Below are 17,297 nucleotides of genomic sequence, written 5' to 3' on the forward strand. Positions count from 1 at the left end.
CCGCGTAGTCTGCCGGAATTCGAAATTACTTAGGCTGAAAAACAACTTAGCAGACGATGCGATGAAGACGTATTTCCTTCGCGTAGCTGCGTATATTTTCAACAAAATACAGCTCCAAATACGTATTACGAAATCGGAATCTATTAATTACATCATCTTAAATTTTCAGGCGTAAATTGTATAGGAAGAGTGGCTTTACTGATTCCGTAGAGACGAATATGTCGGGAAAACAACTTTTTCCTAAAAATACGGTGCCAAATTCGACAGACATTACAGAATTCCCCAAACAACTTTTTCCCAGCGCCAGTGGCAGTGCTACGCAAGACACAACGGTGCAAAGTTTAACAGAATTCCCAGCAGCCTTTGGTTTGTATCATCATCATGGGGATTCATGTGTATAAAATTATTATTAATTGTTTTCATGACATGGGCATGGCTGTGTTATTGTTTTTTATTGTACAATGTCATGTGTAACTTCTTGTAAGTTGTATAGGCAAAACACCAATTCTCGATCATGAGAGAATGAACCTTCTGCGTCAGCGTACTTTTCATAGAAAAACACGATCGCGCCTTGACCTTGACCTTGCCTAGCAACGATTGTGTGATTGGTCAATTCTCAAAAGCTGTGTTTGCGCCGTAAGTGCAGGTCTTTGCGTAGTACACTCGACGCAAATATTTGTGCGTACCCAAGTTTGCTCTCATGATCGAGAATTTAATATTTTGCTTATTCTGTCCGAAATTCCGCCCCTGTAGTGAAATAAAATCCACAAGTTAACAAATCCGGATTTTCTTTCCTTGTAAGTTGTATTTATAAAAAACATAATAAAGTAAATATATTTCAAAAAAGCTCAATTTAGTGAGAGAAACAATGTCTGAGTACAGCCACATTAATGTAGCAGCGCTTTATAAATACTCAATATGTACATGGATATGCAGTATGTATGTAAAAAAAACAATTTTGGCTAAATGTTATTCAGCATAGTAACTAGTATTTTCACGCCTCACAGCGATCGTCAGACTATTGCGCTGTTGTTGTTGTGATCCTTGATTACGGAACCGAAAAAATATGAGCAAAGTAGGCCGACGACGCGATAGGCCTCTACGCATAAATAGATGCGTGGATATGAAACATACATAAAATAGACCCACATGAATAGGTCTCACGCATAAATAGATGGGAATTTCACGCTGAAATTTATAATGGTAGGCCTACCGTACCACAAAACAAAAATCAAAACACCGTTAATTGAGCCTACTTCTTTTTTCTTGTGTGGCGACATTTTGAAATAAGTTCGGAACTTTTGTTTTTAAGAGGGTTTCTTCAGACATTTTGAGAATATAAAGCTTTTCTTAAGAAAATTCTGTATTTCTTTTTTTTTTCAAATTGTGTGATTTTACGCGAACTTTGAGACAAACCTTTATTTTTAGCCTAATCAAGACACTGACAAGGAATAATAACAATGACAGTCGGAGTTAATTATCATGTGTGATCCACTGGTGCATGGGATGAAAAATATAAACAAAATAGCATATAGTTTATTGATCTGCTTACAAAAAGGTTATCACTGTGAACTATAATCAAATTAAAAGTAATTCTTGGCCAAATTGGAACACTGTGAACGCTAGTGGCTCCGCGATAAAAACACACGAATATAGCGCGGTACAGAAGAAAGTATACACGTGCCTTACACTGCGTACACGCTTAGTATGTACATGGACGCAAGTCACGCAACACGCATGTTTCAGTTTGGCCAAGAATTACTTAATTTGATTATAAATAACACATTAAATTGCTTTAATTTATTTATTTCATTTTGTATTTTCTCACAAAAATGCAGGACAAACACTTGATTGGTTAGAAAATAAAAGCTTTAATACTGAAGATGCTGTTGCTATAGCCAAGTTTCATACTGGTAGTGGAGAGCAAAAGACACATCCAGAGAAAGAAGAATATGCTGGTACACATGAAGAACAACCTCAAGGTTTTTCTGAAGAGGAACACATATCAAGAAAACGGCGAAAGGATTCCCATAAACATAGTCATCACTTTGAAGGAAAAACAAAGTCACACAAAAAGCACAAGAGTTATCACAAACACTCAACAAAATATGGTTCTGGTTCTGAAGACAGCCAAAGAAGACACCATAGCAAGAAGAAAAAGAAGCACAGAAAACATAAACATGACTCAAAAAGGTCCCATCAGCGATCTTCTACAAGTTCTGATGGATCTAATGATATGTCTTCAAGTCAGAGGAAAGGGGAAATGCATGAAGACAGGTAAGATGTTATGGGGGTGTCTATTGGTCCAGAAAATCTGAATTATTCCCTCGCGTTACAGCACTGTGGCCGCAACCTTCCCCAGACTCTTCCCAAACCTGAATCCCACAGGAATGTACCCAAAAGGGAACATTTATGCTGTTGCTATCTATGTGTACCATACTTTTCCTTATTGCTTCTTGTTCCCTCCCTTCCCTAACTGAATGTAGGACCTGGACAATTTACTTATACAACAAAGATCATGCTTTGGACCTTGGAATATCCCTTGGGGCTGCATCTCTTGGGATATTCCTCAATTGTTTTCCACAACACTTTGTTCGGAACAATCACAGGTCATACATAGTTTGCAGCATTTAGTAATTTTCAACAATAAATGACCTAAAAATTAATGGCTCCACATTTGTACTTTTACTTTTAAAAGGTGCTAAAGACATGAAGACAATTTGGTTACGTTTTACTGAAATGAAAAGTTATATGAGGGACTTGAATTTTATGTATTGTATGATCTCATTGATTGACTTTACATGAAATTTATCACAGAGGATATCTCTATTGTCATGTATTTAAACATTGTTAAAGTGTGTTACAAGTTGTGAGTAATAATATCATGTTGGATTTTGCGGTGGCAGTTTGAATCACGCACCAACCTAATCCCACGGGATATACACACTCTTGAAAAGGCAATTTGTTGGTAAACACACTGAGTCAAATCTGCCACTACAAAATCCAACATGGCGTTTCTCTCAAACTTAGTTTAAAAATTTCAAATACCAGAAAAGCGGTAATTACTTTTACTACCGTAATCATTTCCATCAACAGTATTTTTCAATAATGTTATTATGTTTCATTTATACACTGTATGTAGATACATTCAACCTAAGGCTACCTGGTTAGATGAATTGGTGTCTGGTACAGCAGGAGCTTATTATCTAGATAACAAGCCAGATAAAAACAACCTCTGCTTTGACTCTCTCCATTTCACCGACACAGCATTTTATCGACGACTTGGTAAATCATGCCTTGGTCTGGCCACAAAGACACAGAAAATATCTTGGTGGACCAGCAAAGAGAAGCAATCAAAGAAACACAGCAGCAAATCTGATGCTGATAGATATTTTGGAAAAGGAAGAGTATCATTTAGGGAGGAGGGTGTACATGTTGTTTTACCACAGGCATCCGACCCTGTAAATGCATCTTCCGTCAAACCTGTGCAAAGTTTCATCTCTTTAGAATCAGAATCAACAAAATCAAACCCATCAGAAGTTGATCCACTTGGAGTGTATGATGCATTAACTAACCAATACATTAGTGGTCAACAACAGTCCTCCAATACATGGGATAGCAAGCAAAGTTCTGCGGAAGCTCTTCAGAATGAGGAAAGATCATTTAAATCAAAACAAGTTACTGAATTCAACAAGTATCTTCATGAGAACCCACATGACATCCAGAAGTGGTTAGAGTTTGTGAAATTCCAAGATACAGGTGAAGCTCTACATGCAGCATCCGTAGGTGAGGATAGTGAGATGGAGAGGAAAAAGAAGAAGAAATATTTTGTATTGGAAAAGAAACAAGCCATTCTGGAGAAAGCATTAAAAGTCAATCCAAATAATATTAAACTACAACTTGCTGAATTAGAACTGAACAGGGAGTTATGGAGTGAACCTGAGTTAATAAAACAGTGGGAGAAAGTTTTAAAATCTCATCCTGATGATATTTCACTATGGAGGGAGTATATCCTATTCAATCAGTCAGTGTTCTCCACATTTTCAATGTCCAAGGCAGTGTCATTATATGAGAAATGTTTTGAAGCTCTACAGTCAGCAGCAGATCAAAATCAGCAGAGTGATGGCAGTTCAGCATTGACTGATGAAACAATGGGTAAGTTAGTAATATTGTTGTTTTATTATTGAGTATTGATGGAAGAAGGTTATGGACAAGAGGTTATATAGTTTTAAACAAACTATACATTTAATTCCTGAATGCTGGGACATTGTAATTGAAAACCTTGAGATGAAGAGTGATTACTGTCATACAGCACCATCGAGCTGTTACTATACAGCTTTATGTACAGCACCCTTTATGCTCAATGTGACTTTTAGCTCCACTTTGTGAATTAGTTGGTTGTTTTGTCTTAGTCATTACAGTCTCTGGCACAGATGTACATGTATGGAACGTGTTCACATATATTTAGAGCATGCAAAGCCTAAACACAGAAGTGGTTCTTATTTGCTGACTGATTCAATCATCTGACAATTGTAACAACCAACTGAGTGCTCTTGAAGGGAACACAAAGCACTGTGTATGTCGCGTCAATCAGAGCAGAAGACTGCCATACTTCTCTGGTAGAGTGTAGTCCACACATGTCTTAAACATCTATTGATGAAGGGGGACTTTTTACAGCTCTATCTCTGGTTCATACTGTAAGAGAACAGTTTATCACTTGCAACACTGATGAAATATGTGATGCAGTCAAATTTGACCCAAGAGAGCATCCAGAGGGTACCATCTTGTGTAAAGTTCTTGTGTAACATTACCTTACAGGGAGATATTTTGTTTACAACTTATTGGTAATCATGTAATTTAAATGATTAATTCCTTTTCATTTTAGATATGTTTGTGCAACAGTGTCAACTATGGAGGCAAACTGGTCATACAGAGAAAGCTGTAGCAGCATTCCAAGCTATGGTGGAACTCAACTGCTTTTGCCCTGATAACCTAGAAGGAAATACCAAACTTAAAGGACAGGTATGTTCTCTTTCAGTTACTTTGCTTGCTTAGTGTCCATATAATATCAGTAATTGTTTTGCGAGATCTTTAGGCTGAACTTAACGTAAAACTCCATTTAGCAAAGATGAAGCCACTTACTGTTGCAATGTGTGAGTATTGTAGTGTTATGCAAGAAAACATTTGCTTTATAATATTTTTGCAGTAAACCTTTGACGAGATCGTATTCTAAGCATACATCGCATTTATTTGCGTTGAAACTGAGCGCAATTGGCTGCTGAGGCGATCTGCTGTTGCCGAGTCGAAATTTATGAATGAACTATGTGCCGTACATGTTGTTAGCTCTGACTTTGTAACATTACAGTTGTCAAAGGATTACTGCAAAATATTATAATAAGATATATCACTTCATTGCTTGGTCACGCAAATTCTCTTCAAAGTGTGTCAGATACAGAACATACAGTTGATAAACATTCATTTTGGAATTTTATACTTTGCCAGGTTGCATTTCTTGAAACATTTTGGGATAGTGATGAGCCTCGGTTTGGAGAGAAAGATGCCAAGGGATGGAAGACATGGATGATGAAGAAAGAGAAAGGAGGATGGGAGGAAGTACCACCTCAGAATACAGGTAATTGATTTCAGTGATATGTAGTGTTTATCATAATTCCTATAGAGGCCGTCAGCCTTTTCCGCGGGATCCACCATCTTGTTGGTACTGCCGTAATGCATGTCATGCGTTAGATTACGCCCCTGATTACGCGGAAGTTGCAGCGTGCAACGCACCTCTTCAGTCAAGCATCAACGTGGTGATCTTAGCAACAAGGAACTCCGTACCCACAAGATGGCGGTGTTGACGTCACAATGACTACCTCTATTACCAGGTGGTACCTGCGAGTCATCTTGACTGTGTCTTATCGGACACTCCCAGACTTGCAGACAAATGGCTAATAATGTGAGAAGCCAATCAGTTACACTGCATGATTATGCACCTCAGCCTTAAAATAAATGTCTAGGGAAAGGAATTTTGATCAACTTTCTATACCGTATACTATATTTCCTTTTCTCGAGTGCAGTCAATGATGTAAACGCGTTGAGGTAGCTTTTTACCGTGCACTCTTAATTGGCATCTCTAAACACTCAATTGTTGAGCGAACCCTCCAATTTTAAAACAGAGCCCAGTGAAATTCGCACCGAGTGCACTAAAGAACAAGCTGTATAATTTATAATTGTTTTTTACAACAACAGCTTTAAGTACAAGAGTATCTTTCATGAATTCAGCTAATATAATTTATGTAAATTTGTTGAATTTAATCCTATACTTTGATTGCTTTCTTATTTGTGAATGATTTTAATTTACAATTACAAGGTGTATTTCATTCTGGTGATGAATATTGAATATAATATGATCCAACTGCAGCAAAGATTTATTTTAGGTGGAGCTATTATAATAGTATTTTTGTGGTGTATCCCAGTGGTCTGGAGTGAGGTAGTATATTTTTAGACATCCATCACAAGTGCATTAAAATCATGGAAATCATTATTTGACTGAGCTAAAAACACCATACATTGTTTGACATGTAAACTTTGTGGGAGCATGTGTGGCCGAATGGATAAGGCGCCCGACTCATAATACATGGGTTGTGAGTTCGAGCCCCGCTCGTGCCAACGTGTTGTGTCCTTGGGCAAGGCACTTTATCCTCATTGCCTACTTGGGGGATGTGGTTGGGTTGGATTGGATGTTTGTATAGTTGTTTGTTTCAATGTTGCAATATTGGCGCTGATTAAGCTGCTGCCTGCAAATTGCATTGTGTCTGTTTAGGTGTGTTTAATGTACAATTCTAGCAATTTGACCTGCGGGTCACGATTAGAGTTTGAAATTTAAAAAAATAAAACAAGTGTTGCAGTTTGATTATTTTGCTTCCATTCAGCAAACACAGAAGATGATGATGAAACATCCCAGACATTAGACAGCTCAAAACCATTGTGGCAAGTGTGGTTGCAGGAAGAAATCAGTCGAGAACAAAGTCATCTGTTACCATGGAGACCAGATACAAGTAAAGGGGAAACTGAAGAGGATTGTGAGGACCCAGAAAGAATGGTACTCTTTGATGATATCAGTAGCATTCTATTTAAGGTAAAGGATACAAATAGGTTGCTGCCATTTTAGAAACTACACATATTCACCGTAAATACTCTAAAAAACTTCTATCTATGATACTATGCATGCTAAACAAACAAATAAATATGAAATTTGTGGTTCTTTCTGAATGTATATCAGTTTACATACCAAAAGTCCAATTGATATTCCTATGAAAGCTTTGCAGTAGTTTGACATGTGTGCTTTTGCATCCAAGATGATGAGTAGCTATATTTTATTGAATGGTTTCCCTTGTTTCAATTATCAGTAGTGTGTTGATCATACTGTGTATTGAATAACGATTAAGCATCATTAATTTGATCTTGTGCGCTAGTTTGTAATGTTTGAATGTTTCTATATGTCCAAGTGTATGATGTGTAAGCCTCTTCCCTTATTTTTATTGATCATACTCACAGCAAATATTTTTGGGTTTACGTATGCCAAACTAATAACCTGAAATTTGAGGTTCTTCCTGAGCTCAGTGTTACATTACTCATCTGTAAAACATGTTTCAGTAACATTCCAAAATTCAAGGATTTATACATTGCATAAAAATGTTCATGTGAAAGCTTTGTAGTAATTTTACTTTGGTCTTTCTGCATCTAAGATGAGACCATGCATTACTCTGGATCAAACCTCAACTGTGATAAGGCAAAGAAAATGAGTATAAAAGTCTTTAGGCTGGATTGTCACAGCATACAAAAAGCACCCCTAAAGTGCATGTTTTGGGCCCTTATTTCCAAACATTGGCCAAATATTAAACTTCATTATCTGTTATATGTAGTAAAAATGTTATGCTTTGTTCATTCTAGATTCAGAGTCAACAAGAAAAGTACACACTCATTCTTCGATTTCTGGAGTTTCTTGGTGTGAACACAGCATTGAATCCATCCTCATCAAGTCAAACAACACCCACAAGTTTTCACCTCACTTTAGAACATCCAAGGCAGGTTTCATTGGATGATAGGACCTCTGGCATGTGCCATCCAATACATAATCCTGGTAGTGGATCTACATTACATTGCAATGGATTGGCCTTCAACTGTACATCATTGGACTCTAGATCTGAGACAGTGTGTCAAGATTTACAGGACATTATCACCAATGTTTTCACACAATCAATAGCATTGTTTAAAGAACCTGTAAGAACTAATCTGCTGGTACTTTGGTTACAACATGAATTGGGTTCTGTATCAGTACAGCAAAGAACAGAAAAGCAACAGAAAAAGCAGGTCAAAGCTGCTAGGAAGTTTGCTAAGAAGCTGTTAAGTGAAGAGGGAAATAGGAACAACTTGCTTCTATGGGAAGTTTTTGCAAAATGGGAATGGTCCCTTGGCAACAAGGAGGATGCATGTAAAATGCTTGATATGGGCTTATCCTTTGCAAAGCAATTAACAGAAACCCATCATAAGAGAACTGTAGCACAGGTGGTTTCCACTTACACAGAGCTGTTGTGTAGTAAAGAAGATGACAATAGTGACTCAAGCAAACATAACTCAACCAATTCTGGTTCACTCTACATACTAACAAATTTTGTAGAGAGCAATAAGTATGTTCCATACAAGTCATCAAATCCTGTCATACCATCGGTTGCAATTATCAGAGCGAGAAAGATCTACCAGGAATTGTTGGAAGATGCAATGAAAGGATTCAAAGCAAGCATTACTCCACTTGAGTTGGTCGAGTCATGTGGCAGTTACATAGTCCACCTTGCAAGATGCTATGCAAGATTTCAGTATTTAACTGTTGGGATCCAAGCTGCTAGTGTTGTCATGGAAGAAACACTTAACTGCCTGAAGCCTGTTTATCAAACTTGCATGTCTACCCTACCTCACATGCAACAAAATTTGGATTATGAATTAGTCATGACAAGTTACACCATACTAGTTGCACAATATGTCCTCAGCAATCCAGTGCCACTCAACACCTTGCGCAATCTACTCAGAAGAGCACTGAAGGAATTCCCAGACAATCCCACTTTCTTGCAACTATTTATCTCAGTGGAGGCAAAGTCGCATATTGCTGGGACGGTCAGGAGGTACTTTGATCATGCTACCCAGGAAGCCAAGTCTCCAATACCATGGTTGTGTGCTATACATGCTGAGAAGCAAAGACAGCTGGTGATCTCCAAGCAGGCAGGTGAGTAACATTCATAGACTTTAGATTTTATGTTGAATCTTATTAGTATTCACAACTCTGATTTGCTTTGTTTGCTTGTCATCAATGTAAGATAGTATCAGCTTACAATTTAAATAGCTCAGGGAATAAGCAGAACTTGGCATATTGTATTGATGGAAAGTATCCACATTAATGTACTTTGAGATGATTAGAGGGCTTGCTGCGAGAAGGATGTGGAGTGCAAGAGGGACTATTTTGCACAAAGTGGTTTGAATAGATCGACCAAACATGCTTGCTCACATTGGCTGAATAAGGCAACTGCATGACACCTATATGCTGCACTCCTCATCCACCTCATAGTTAAATCTTGTATTTGTTTCTTCTCAATACTGGTGCTATGGAAATCCACAAAATAGAGTATTTTACATGTGGCTCTGTTTTATATTATTGGAATGTTCAATGTAATCCTTCATTTATGTTCGCGGAAAACTGAATTTAAAACTTGTTTGTATCCAAATATAATATGTTTTAACTTTTTAAGCTAATTCATGCTCACACATATCTGTGAATATATAACCAATGTCAGGATTTGTAGAATATTTGTCATTGTAATTCAAAATGACAGCGGATCAACAATCCCACATTGTTCCAATCTATGGTTTGGTGATATCTTGTTGTTATATTCCAGATATTCCTGGTGAGATAACAAGCCTACCCGAGACTGGTGTCAGTAATCGTATCCGATCCCTGTTTGACAGAGCAGTATCTCACAAGGCATCCAGGCATTGTATTCTTCTCTGGAGACTCTACATACAATTTGAGGCAAGTGCATAGTGCTGTACTGATTGAGCTTAACATTTGCAATGTATAGGCCTACATGTAGTTGTTGAGGTTTGAATTCTTATCCAATCTAGCATATTAAAGAAAGGTAAAGTAATGGTTTTGACATGCAGGTGTCATTTACATAATCCCTATTACAGGCTGTGAGCTCTTGGGCATGGTCACCCTATAAAATGAGATTCTGAAAACGGCCTTGGACGTAGGCGGTAGGTATCGCAGAGCAAAATGCTACTCAATTTTGGTCACTTTGCTACACAATTTTGGAAATGTGTAGCAATTTTATGTCATACAGTGAAGTGTGCAAATGTAACAAAAATCAAGTAGTGCAAGCTGATAATGCTACGCATAAAAAATGTCTTACATCCAACACTGTCTGAAAATGTGTGAATTAGAAAGTTTTACTTAAAACATGTTGTTTTAAAATACCGTATTGGCTGACCAAGAATTTCATTTGTTTTGTAGGTTCATCAGGGCAACATCAAGAGAGCACAAGCAATCTTCTATCAAGCCCTTCAACACTGCCCATGGGCTAAGGTACAGTACAACATTTAAGAATTAAACTGAACACATGTTTCTGAACAAACATGTCATCTTGTGTGTAACAAACTTGTGACATCAACACATCATATTTTAAATGCCAGACAGAGTATGTCACACTTCTATATTTAAGTTCCATATTTACACTCTGATGCCGTTTCCTTCCCTGTGACTTGCCCTAATCAATCCAGATGCTGTTTGATATAATGGTATAGCAGGTCAAGAATTCTGTCAGACCACATCATCGTGCTTAACAAGTGTACAGACAATCTTATACTTATAGTATGTCAGTCTCTCTTGTTCAACTTGCATGAACACATTTACTCGCTACATGAAAATGTACAGGAATAGCATCTTCAAGAAATATCCAGTGTTTGCACATCCACAATGTAAAGTTGTGAGAATTTTGTTAAAATTTTACTTTCTCGATATAAGAATAGAAGAATTTAACATTTTGTTTTGAATATTTCTCATCTGTTCATAGGTGCTGTATGTAGATGCTGTGAGGTTCTTCCCTGAGAAGTTACAGGACTTCCATGACCTGCTGATGGAGAAAGAGCTGCGGATAAGGGCACCCATAGAAGAGATTGAACTTCTTGTGCAAGGATGAGGTTTCCAATGACATAGAGTCTTACTGATATTGCCTGCATATGTATGTGTTTGATGTGTAAACCTCCAGTTCAGATGCCATATAGTACTGAGTACTTCAAGACGACATCTTTCACAGAACTCAGACAAAATATTGATTGCCCTGATTACTTTCTAAAGTGGAAACTTAATTGCACTGTTTAATTTTAGTTTGCTTTTTCCTGCTTGGTAACCTCTGATTTTGACTGAGTTCAAGTGTTTAAAAGGTTGACAAATTATCATAATCTTCGATATTAATTATGTTTGAAAAAATATGTGTTGAAAATTAATTCAGTACACTAGTATAAATGCTTCTTTTCTGTCAAATATTGCTACCCTAAATCAAAATAATGTTAGTACGTAACACAAAATTAAACTGGGAGAATATGGACTTTATATCAACTAGCGGGACACCAGCACTTTGCGTAGGTCCCCGCTAGATGAGTAAGTGGGAGTGTAATTAGTGGTCCCCAACTTCCAAAATATAGTAATTAAGTAGCTAATTTGTATAATTTATGCATATCATGCAAAATAACTTTGTGCACAGATTATCTAGAGATCCGTATGGGTTACAGTGATGAGACTATAGATTGTTGCAGGTTCATGAAATTTGGTGGCAACGACCACCCTAGCGAGACAAAAAATGCCTCACGATAAGCATAACGTTCAAATGCTATGAAGTAGGCATCAGCATCTGTGTTATTTGTTAATTTCTATCACCTGATAATGATTTTCTACTTGCATTTGCAGCCTCTTCTGATACTATCTTCCTTGTTTAATACCTCTTGTGAACTACTTTGTAAACTATTTGTGTCTGTGGACATGCACCTTGGTGAATTTGCTCATGATCACTTTGTTTGTGACTTGTTTGATCTGACATTTCCTCAGACCCTTCACTTTGCTCCATAGGAACCTGTATAGTGCTATTTTAAGCATGTTATGCTACTTGTCGTGAGATGATCGTAGCGGTGGCAAACTGTTTCACGTTGATTAATATGATAACATCGAAGCATGAGCATGTGTTTACTTCTTTGTTATAGTTTATTAAAACAACTGTGATTATGAGGTCTGAAATATATGCATTTCAATGATTTTAACTATAGTACACAATTAGGAAAAGAATTTACAAAGTCTATATAAATCATGTAATCATTAAATATAAGTTTCAACATACCTTGTTTCTCAGAAATATATACAAAAAGGCTATTTGCTTATCGGAATAGGCCTACCGCTATACCGTGCGCTGACTCTCGATTCATCTTTTTGATCTCCTGTTCCAAATAGAAAATATGGCGCGTGTCGCGTCACTTAATTAAAAACCCGCGATACTAAATTTAAAACGCGAAAAATGTCGCAACAAAACGCGACATTACATGACACTACTAGAGTTTCACATACTTAAGTTATGTAAGGCGATCGTCAGGCAACAAACAACGTTCATTTTTACCTTTTTTTGGTTCGGTTGGGCGCTTTGTGTCGATGGTTACCATGACGGCATTTAGACACAAGCTCATTACACTTATTAATTGGAATGCATTCTGAATCGTCTCTACTACTGTACAAAATGTGGAGTTTTTCCTCCATACAAAGATTGCGTTGTACAGAACTACGTCTGTTGTTGGTAGAATGGTTCAGGATTCCCCATGAAATTAAGTAGTTTAGTTTTTTTGTCTCGCCTGAATGTTCAGGGAGAGACTTAGTAATCACTATGGTGTGTGTGTGTCCGTGGGGGTGTGTGGGGGTGGGGGTGCGTGTGTGCGTGTGTTCGGAAAAAGCTTGTGAACGCGTTATCTTGAGAACCGTAAGTGCTATGATGATGAAACTTTATAGGGGTAGCATGACCAAAGGGTGTCGACCTGATTAGATTTTGAGCGCAAAATATGGTAATTAAGTACCTAATTTGCATAATTTATGCGTAATAAGCAAAATACCTTGTGAACAGATTATCTGGAGATCCGTATGGGGTACAGTGACGTAACTTGGTGGGGAGTAAGCGTGGCCAGATGTTCTCGACCTGATTAGATTTTCAGCGCAAAATATGCTAATTAAGTACCTAATTTGCATAATTTATGCGTATTTGATGCGTATCAAGCAAAAAACCCTTGTGAACAGCTTATCTGGAGATCCGTATTGGGTACAGTGACGTAACTTGGTGGGTAGTAGCGTGGCCAGATGTTCCCGACCTGATTAGATTTTCAGCGCAAAATATGCTAATTAAGTACCTAATTTGCATAATTTATGCGTATTTGATGCGTATCAAGCAAAAAACCCTTGTGAACAGCTTATCTGGAGATCCGTATGGGGTACAGTGACGTCACTTGGTGAGGAGTAGCGGGGCCAGAGGTTCTCGACCTGATTAGATTTTGAGCGTAAAATATGGTAATTAAGTACCTAATTTGCATAATATATGCGTAATAAGCAAAATACCTTGTGAACAGATTATCTGGAGATCCGTATGGGGTACAGTGACGTAACTTGGTGGGGAGTTATGCGTGGCCAGAGGTACTTTCGACCTGATTAGATTTTCATGAGGTCAAAGGTCACATACAAGGTCAAAGGTCAACTGAGGTCACCAAATCTTTTAATAATTAATTTTAACTGTGCATCACATATCCCAATAACAGCTTGATCGGTCATGTAATTAAGGAAATATGACGACTTTAAGATAGTCGCTTTCTTTGTAAAATATAGCAAAGTAGCACTTTCAATGAGTGATAACTCGTAAAGGAAGCATCTTTCTGTTTTGATTTATTTGATGAAATAGTTCTTTGGTATTGCCAAATTTGATTTTTCAGCGCAACATACTTTATCCAATTTCGTGAGGTCAAAGGTCACATACAAGGTCAAAGGTCAACTGAGGTCACCAAATCTTTTAATAATTAATCTTCAACTGTGCATCACATATCCCAATAACAGCTTGATCGGTCATGTAATTAAGGAAATATGACGACTTTAAGATAGTCGCTTTCCATGTAAAGTATAGCAAAGTAGCACTTTCAATGAGTGATAACTCGTAAAGGAAGCATCTTTCTGTTTTGATTTATTACTTTGATGAAATAGTTCTTTGGTTTTGCCAAATTTTGGAAGGTCATTACGGGGTCATCCGAGGTCACTCAGGGTCATCTGAGGTCAAGTTATTAAAAACTTCGTATGGGCATGAAACTTGATGGGTACAGTCAACATTTCAAGGCAAATTTTTGGAAGTTCATTTTGGGGTCACTAGGGGTCATCTGAGGTCAAATTAGTAAAAACTGTCGTATGGGCATGAAACTTGGCGGGTACAGTCATCATTTAAAGCCAAATTTTTGGAAGGTCATTTTGGGGTCACCAGGGGTCATCTGAGGTCAAATTAGTAAAAACTGTCGTATGGACATGAAACTTGGTGGGTACAGTCAACATTTAAAGCCAAATTTTTGGAAGGTCATTTCGGGTCATCTGAGGTCAAATTAGTAAAAACTGTTGGATGGACATGAAACTTGGTGGGTACAGTCAACATTTAAAGCCAAATTTTGGAAGGTCATTTTGAGGTTACCAGGGGTCATCTGAGGTCAAATTAGTAAAAACTGTCGGATGGGCATGAAACTTGGTGGGTACAGTCAACATTTAAAGCCAAATTTTTGGAAGGTCATTTCGGGGTCATCTGAGGTCAAATTAGTAAGAACTGTCGTATGGTCATGAAACTTGGTGGGTACAGTTACCATCGGCCAGATAATCGTGCCCAGCCGCTAACCGCCAAATTCATTTACCTCTCTACCAACAGTTATCGCAAAAGCAGGCGGTCACAAAAGCAGGCGAGACTCGTGGTTCGAGAACCGCCTTGTTTCTTTTACAGGCCCAAATATTTCCTTTTCATAGTGCTTGTGATGGAATGATATGGTATGATTATTGTACCTAGTTTTAAAGCTGCCACTTGGTAGCCCAATATAAGCGGCAGTTTTTTTGACCAGTGGTAACCTTAACTATGTTGTTGGCAAGACAGTTTCCAAGTAGGGGGCAGGTGTCTGTATGCAGTATGGTTGTTCTATTGGGATCTTCTTGATTTAGTTGAAACCATTCAGTCAAGTTTGTGCTTGGTGGTTATATATACAGCCTGATCAGCCTGTCCCTTGTTAATACAACCAGCTCTTCATTTTCTAGATGGCAAGGTAGCTTCATAATAGCAGGTTACCTTAGGTGGAGTCTCACCTTGTATATCCTCCATAATGCTTGTGACCCGCTGGCATATCTGGTGTGCTATCTAGTCATTGGTAATATCTATCCAGTCGCATCCCTTGGTGATATATTTGTATCTAGGGTTATCACAGCTTTTACACTGTGAACTACTTCAACATTGATGTGAGCTTTGAACTTCAGACTCGGAAAAGGTCTGTACCGAATCGGTCATCAGCTTCAAAATTATTTCCGGAACTTATTTTCTTTGTCCATATTTAGTATATGTTGATTGTGTGACTTAAGGGGGTACTACACCCCTGCCCAATATTGTGCCTATTTTTGCATTTTTCTCAAAAATTATAGCGCATTGGTGACAAGAAATATATGTATATTATAGGGGCAAGTACTGCACTTACAGGAGTCATTGCTGCATTATAGCCTTCTTGGAGTTTAATGTTGGTATTTTATTCGTTATCATGGAATGATACGACGCATTGTCCATCAAAATAATACTATTGTTTGGAAAGTTGGGGAGAAATTGATTGTTAAACCAAGTTAAAATCCTGTTGCCATCCATTTTATCATGATAATCGGCCTTGCCCTTCTTGCTTTGGAAGCACAGCAGTGCACCTGGAATAAATCCATCCTCACATCCAGCATGAAGTATGATGAGACGATTTCCTGTACCACTAGGAACATTGATTCCACCGGACCTGTCTTTGTCCAACCAGCATTTACCAAGGGTGTGATTGGAATTAAGCCAGGTCTCGTCAAGATATACCAGTTTTTCCCCGGTAAGTCTTAAGTCTTTCATTTTTAACAGAAATGTTTGCCTCTTCGCAATTACATCTGCTCGCTCTTTTAAAACGTTTCTTGAAGCTTCACTACAGGACTTATATTTTGTAGCCCATATTTAGCAGGATACGTCTTAGTGTAGAAATAGAACCTGTAAAGCCCAGCTCAGACCTAACCTTTTCATGGATTCTAGCAAGTGTTGGCCAGGTTTGTCACAGTACATATCTTGAATTAATCGACGAATTGCACATCTGTCAAATGCATCAACGCTATCTTGTGCCTTTTTTTGCTTTGGTCCAGTTTTTTTTGGTGAAGTGCTGCCATCGCTTTTGCATAGAAGCGAGGACTACCAGGCATACACAGTTGGGGGCAAGATAATTTTACTTCCTGCATTGGTTGTATCATCATGATCAATCGCATCCATTAGTCCACTGTTACTACTTCTCTCCTTGTATCATACCTGTTACCATTATGTCAAATGATTGCCATTGCATCTTAGAAGGCTTCTGCATAGAAGTGAGGACTACCATACACAGTTGGTGGCAAGATAATTTTACTTCCTGCATTGGTTGTATCATCATGGTCAATTGCATCCATTAGTCCACTGTTACTTCTTCTCTGCTTGTATCATACCTGTTACCATTATGTCAAATGATTGCCATTGCATCTTAGAAGGCTTCTGCATAGAAGTGAGGACTACCATACACAGTTGGTGGCAAGATAATTTTACTTCCTACATTGGTTGTATCATCATGGTCAATTGCATCCATTAGTCCACTGTTACTTCTTCTCTGCTTGTATCATACCTGTTACCATTATGTCAAATGATTGCCATTGCATCTTAGAAGGCTTCTGCATAGAAGTGAGGACTATCATACACAGTTGGTGGCAAGATAATTTTTCTTCCTGCATTGGTTGTATCATCATGGTCAATCGCATCCATTAGTCCACTATTACTACTTCTCTCCTTATATACATGTGTACATCCATATCAAAACGATGCACTTGTCGGCTGCTACATGTGTCTCATTTCACACAAAAGCTAGGAATAAATACCAGACTCATCTCAAGTGGAGGTCACTTCAAA

The 17,297-nt window shown here is 37.9% G+C and overlaps 2 protein-coding genes across 2 annotated transcripts in view; both read left to right on the forward strand.

The window, feature by feature from the left end:
• The window catches only part of LOC140152762 (cartilage intermediate layer protein 2-like), a 273,597-nt gene that overhangs the window by 202,928 nt on the left and 53,372 nt on the right, over positions 1-17,297 (forward strand). The window lies entirely within an intron of this gene.
• On the forward strand, positions 65-12,551 carry LOC140152761 (nuclear exosome regulator NRDE2-like). The gene is made up of 10 exons (XM_072175249.1): positions 65-366; positions 1,839-2,277; positions 3,143-4,155; positions 4,886-5,022; positions 5,503-5,632; positions 6,933-7,138; positions 7,954-9,280; positions 9,948-10,081; positions 10,562-10,633; positions 11,121-12,551. The coding sequence occupies exons 1-10, from the start codon at positions 219-221 to the stop codon at positions 11,244-11,246; spliced, it is 3,732 nt and encodes a 1,243-aa protein (XP_072031350.1). The 5' UTR covers positions 65-218; the 3' UTR covers positions 11,247-12,551.

The sequence above is a fragment of the Amphiura filiformis genome, chromosome 5, assembly GCF_039555335.1.
Source record: "Amphiura filiformis chromosome 5, Afil_fr2py, whole genome shotgun sequence".
NCBI lineage: Eukaryota > Metazoa > Echinodermata > Ophiuroidea > Amphilepidida > Amphiuridae > Amphiura > Amphiura filiformis.

Bases quoted from the DNA above. Each gene is read 5' to 3' on its own strand.
- LOC140152761 (XM_072175249.1), top strand. From the start codon at position 219: ATGTCGGGAAAACAACTTTTTCCTAAAAATACGGTGCCAAATTCGACA. The intron at 4,156-4,885 runs GTAAGTTAGTAA...TTTTCATTTTAG, and splicing joins ATTGACTGATGAAACAATGG to ATATGTTTGTGCAACAGTGT. The intron at 10,082-10,561 runs GCAAGTGCATAG...TTTGTTTTGTAG, and splicing joins GACTCTACATACAATTTGAG to GTTCATCAGGGCAACATCAA.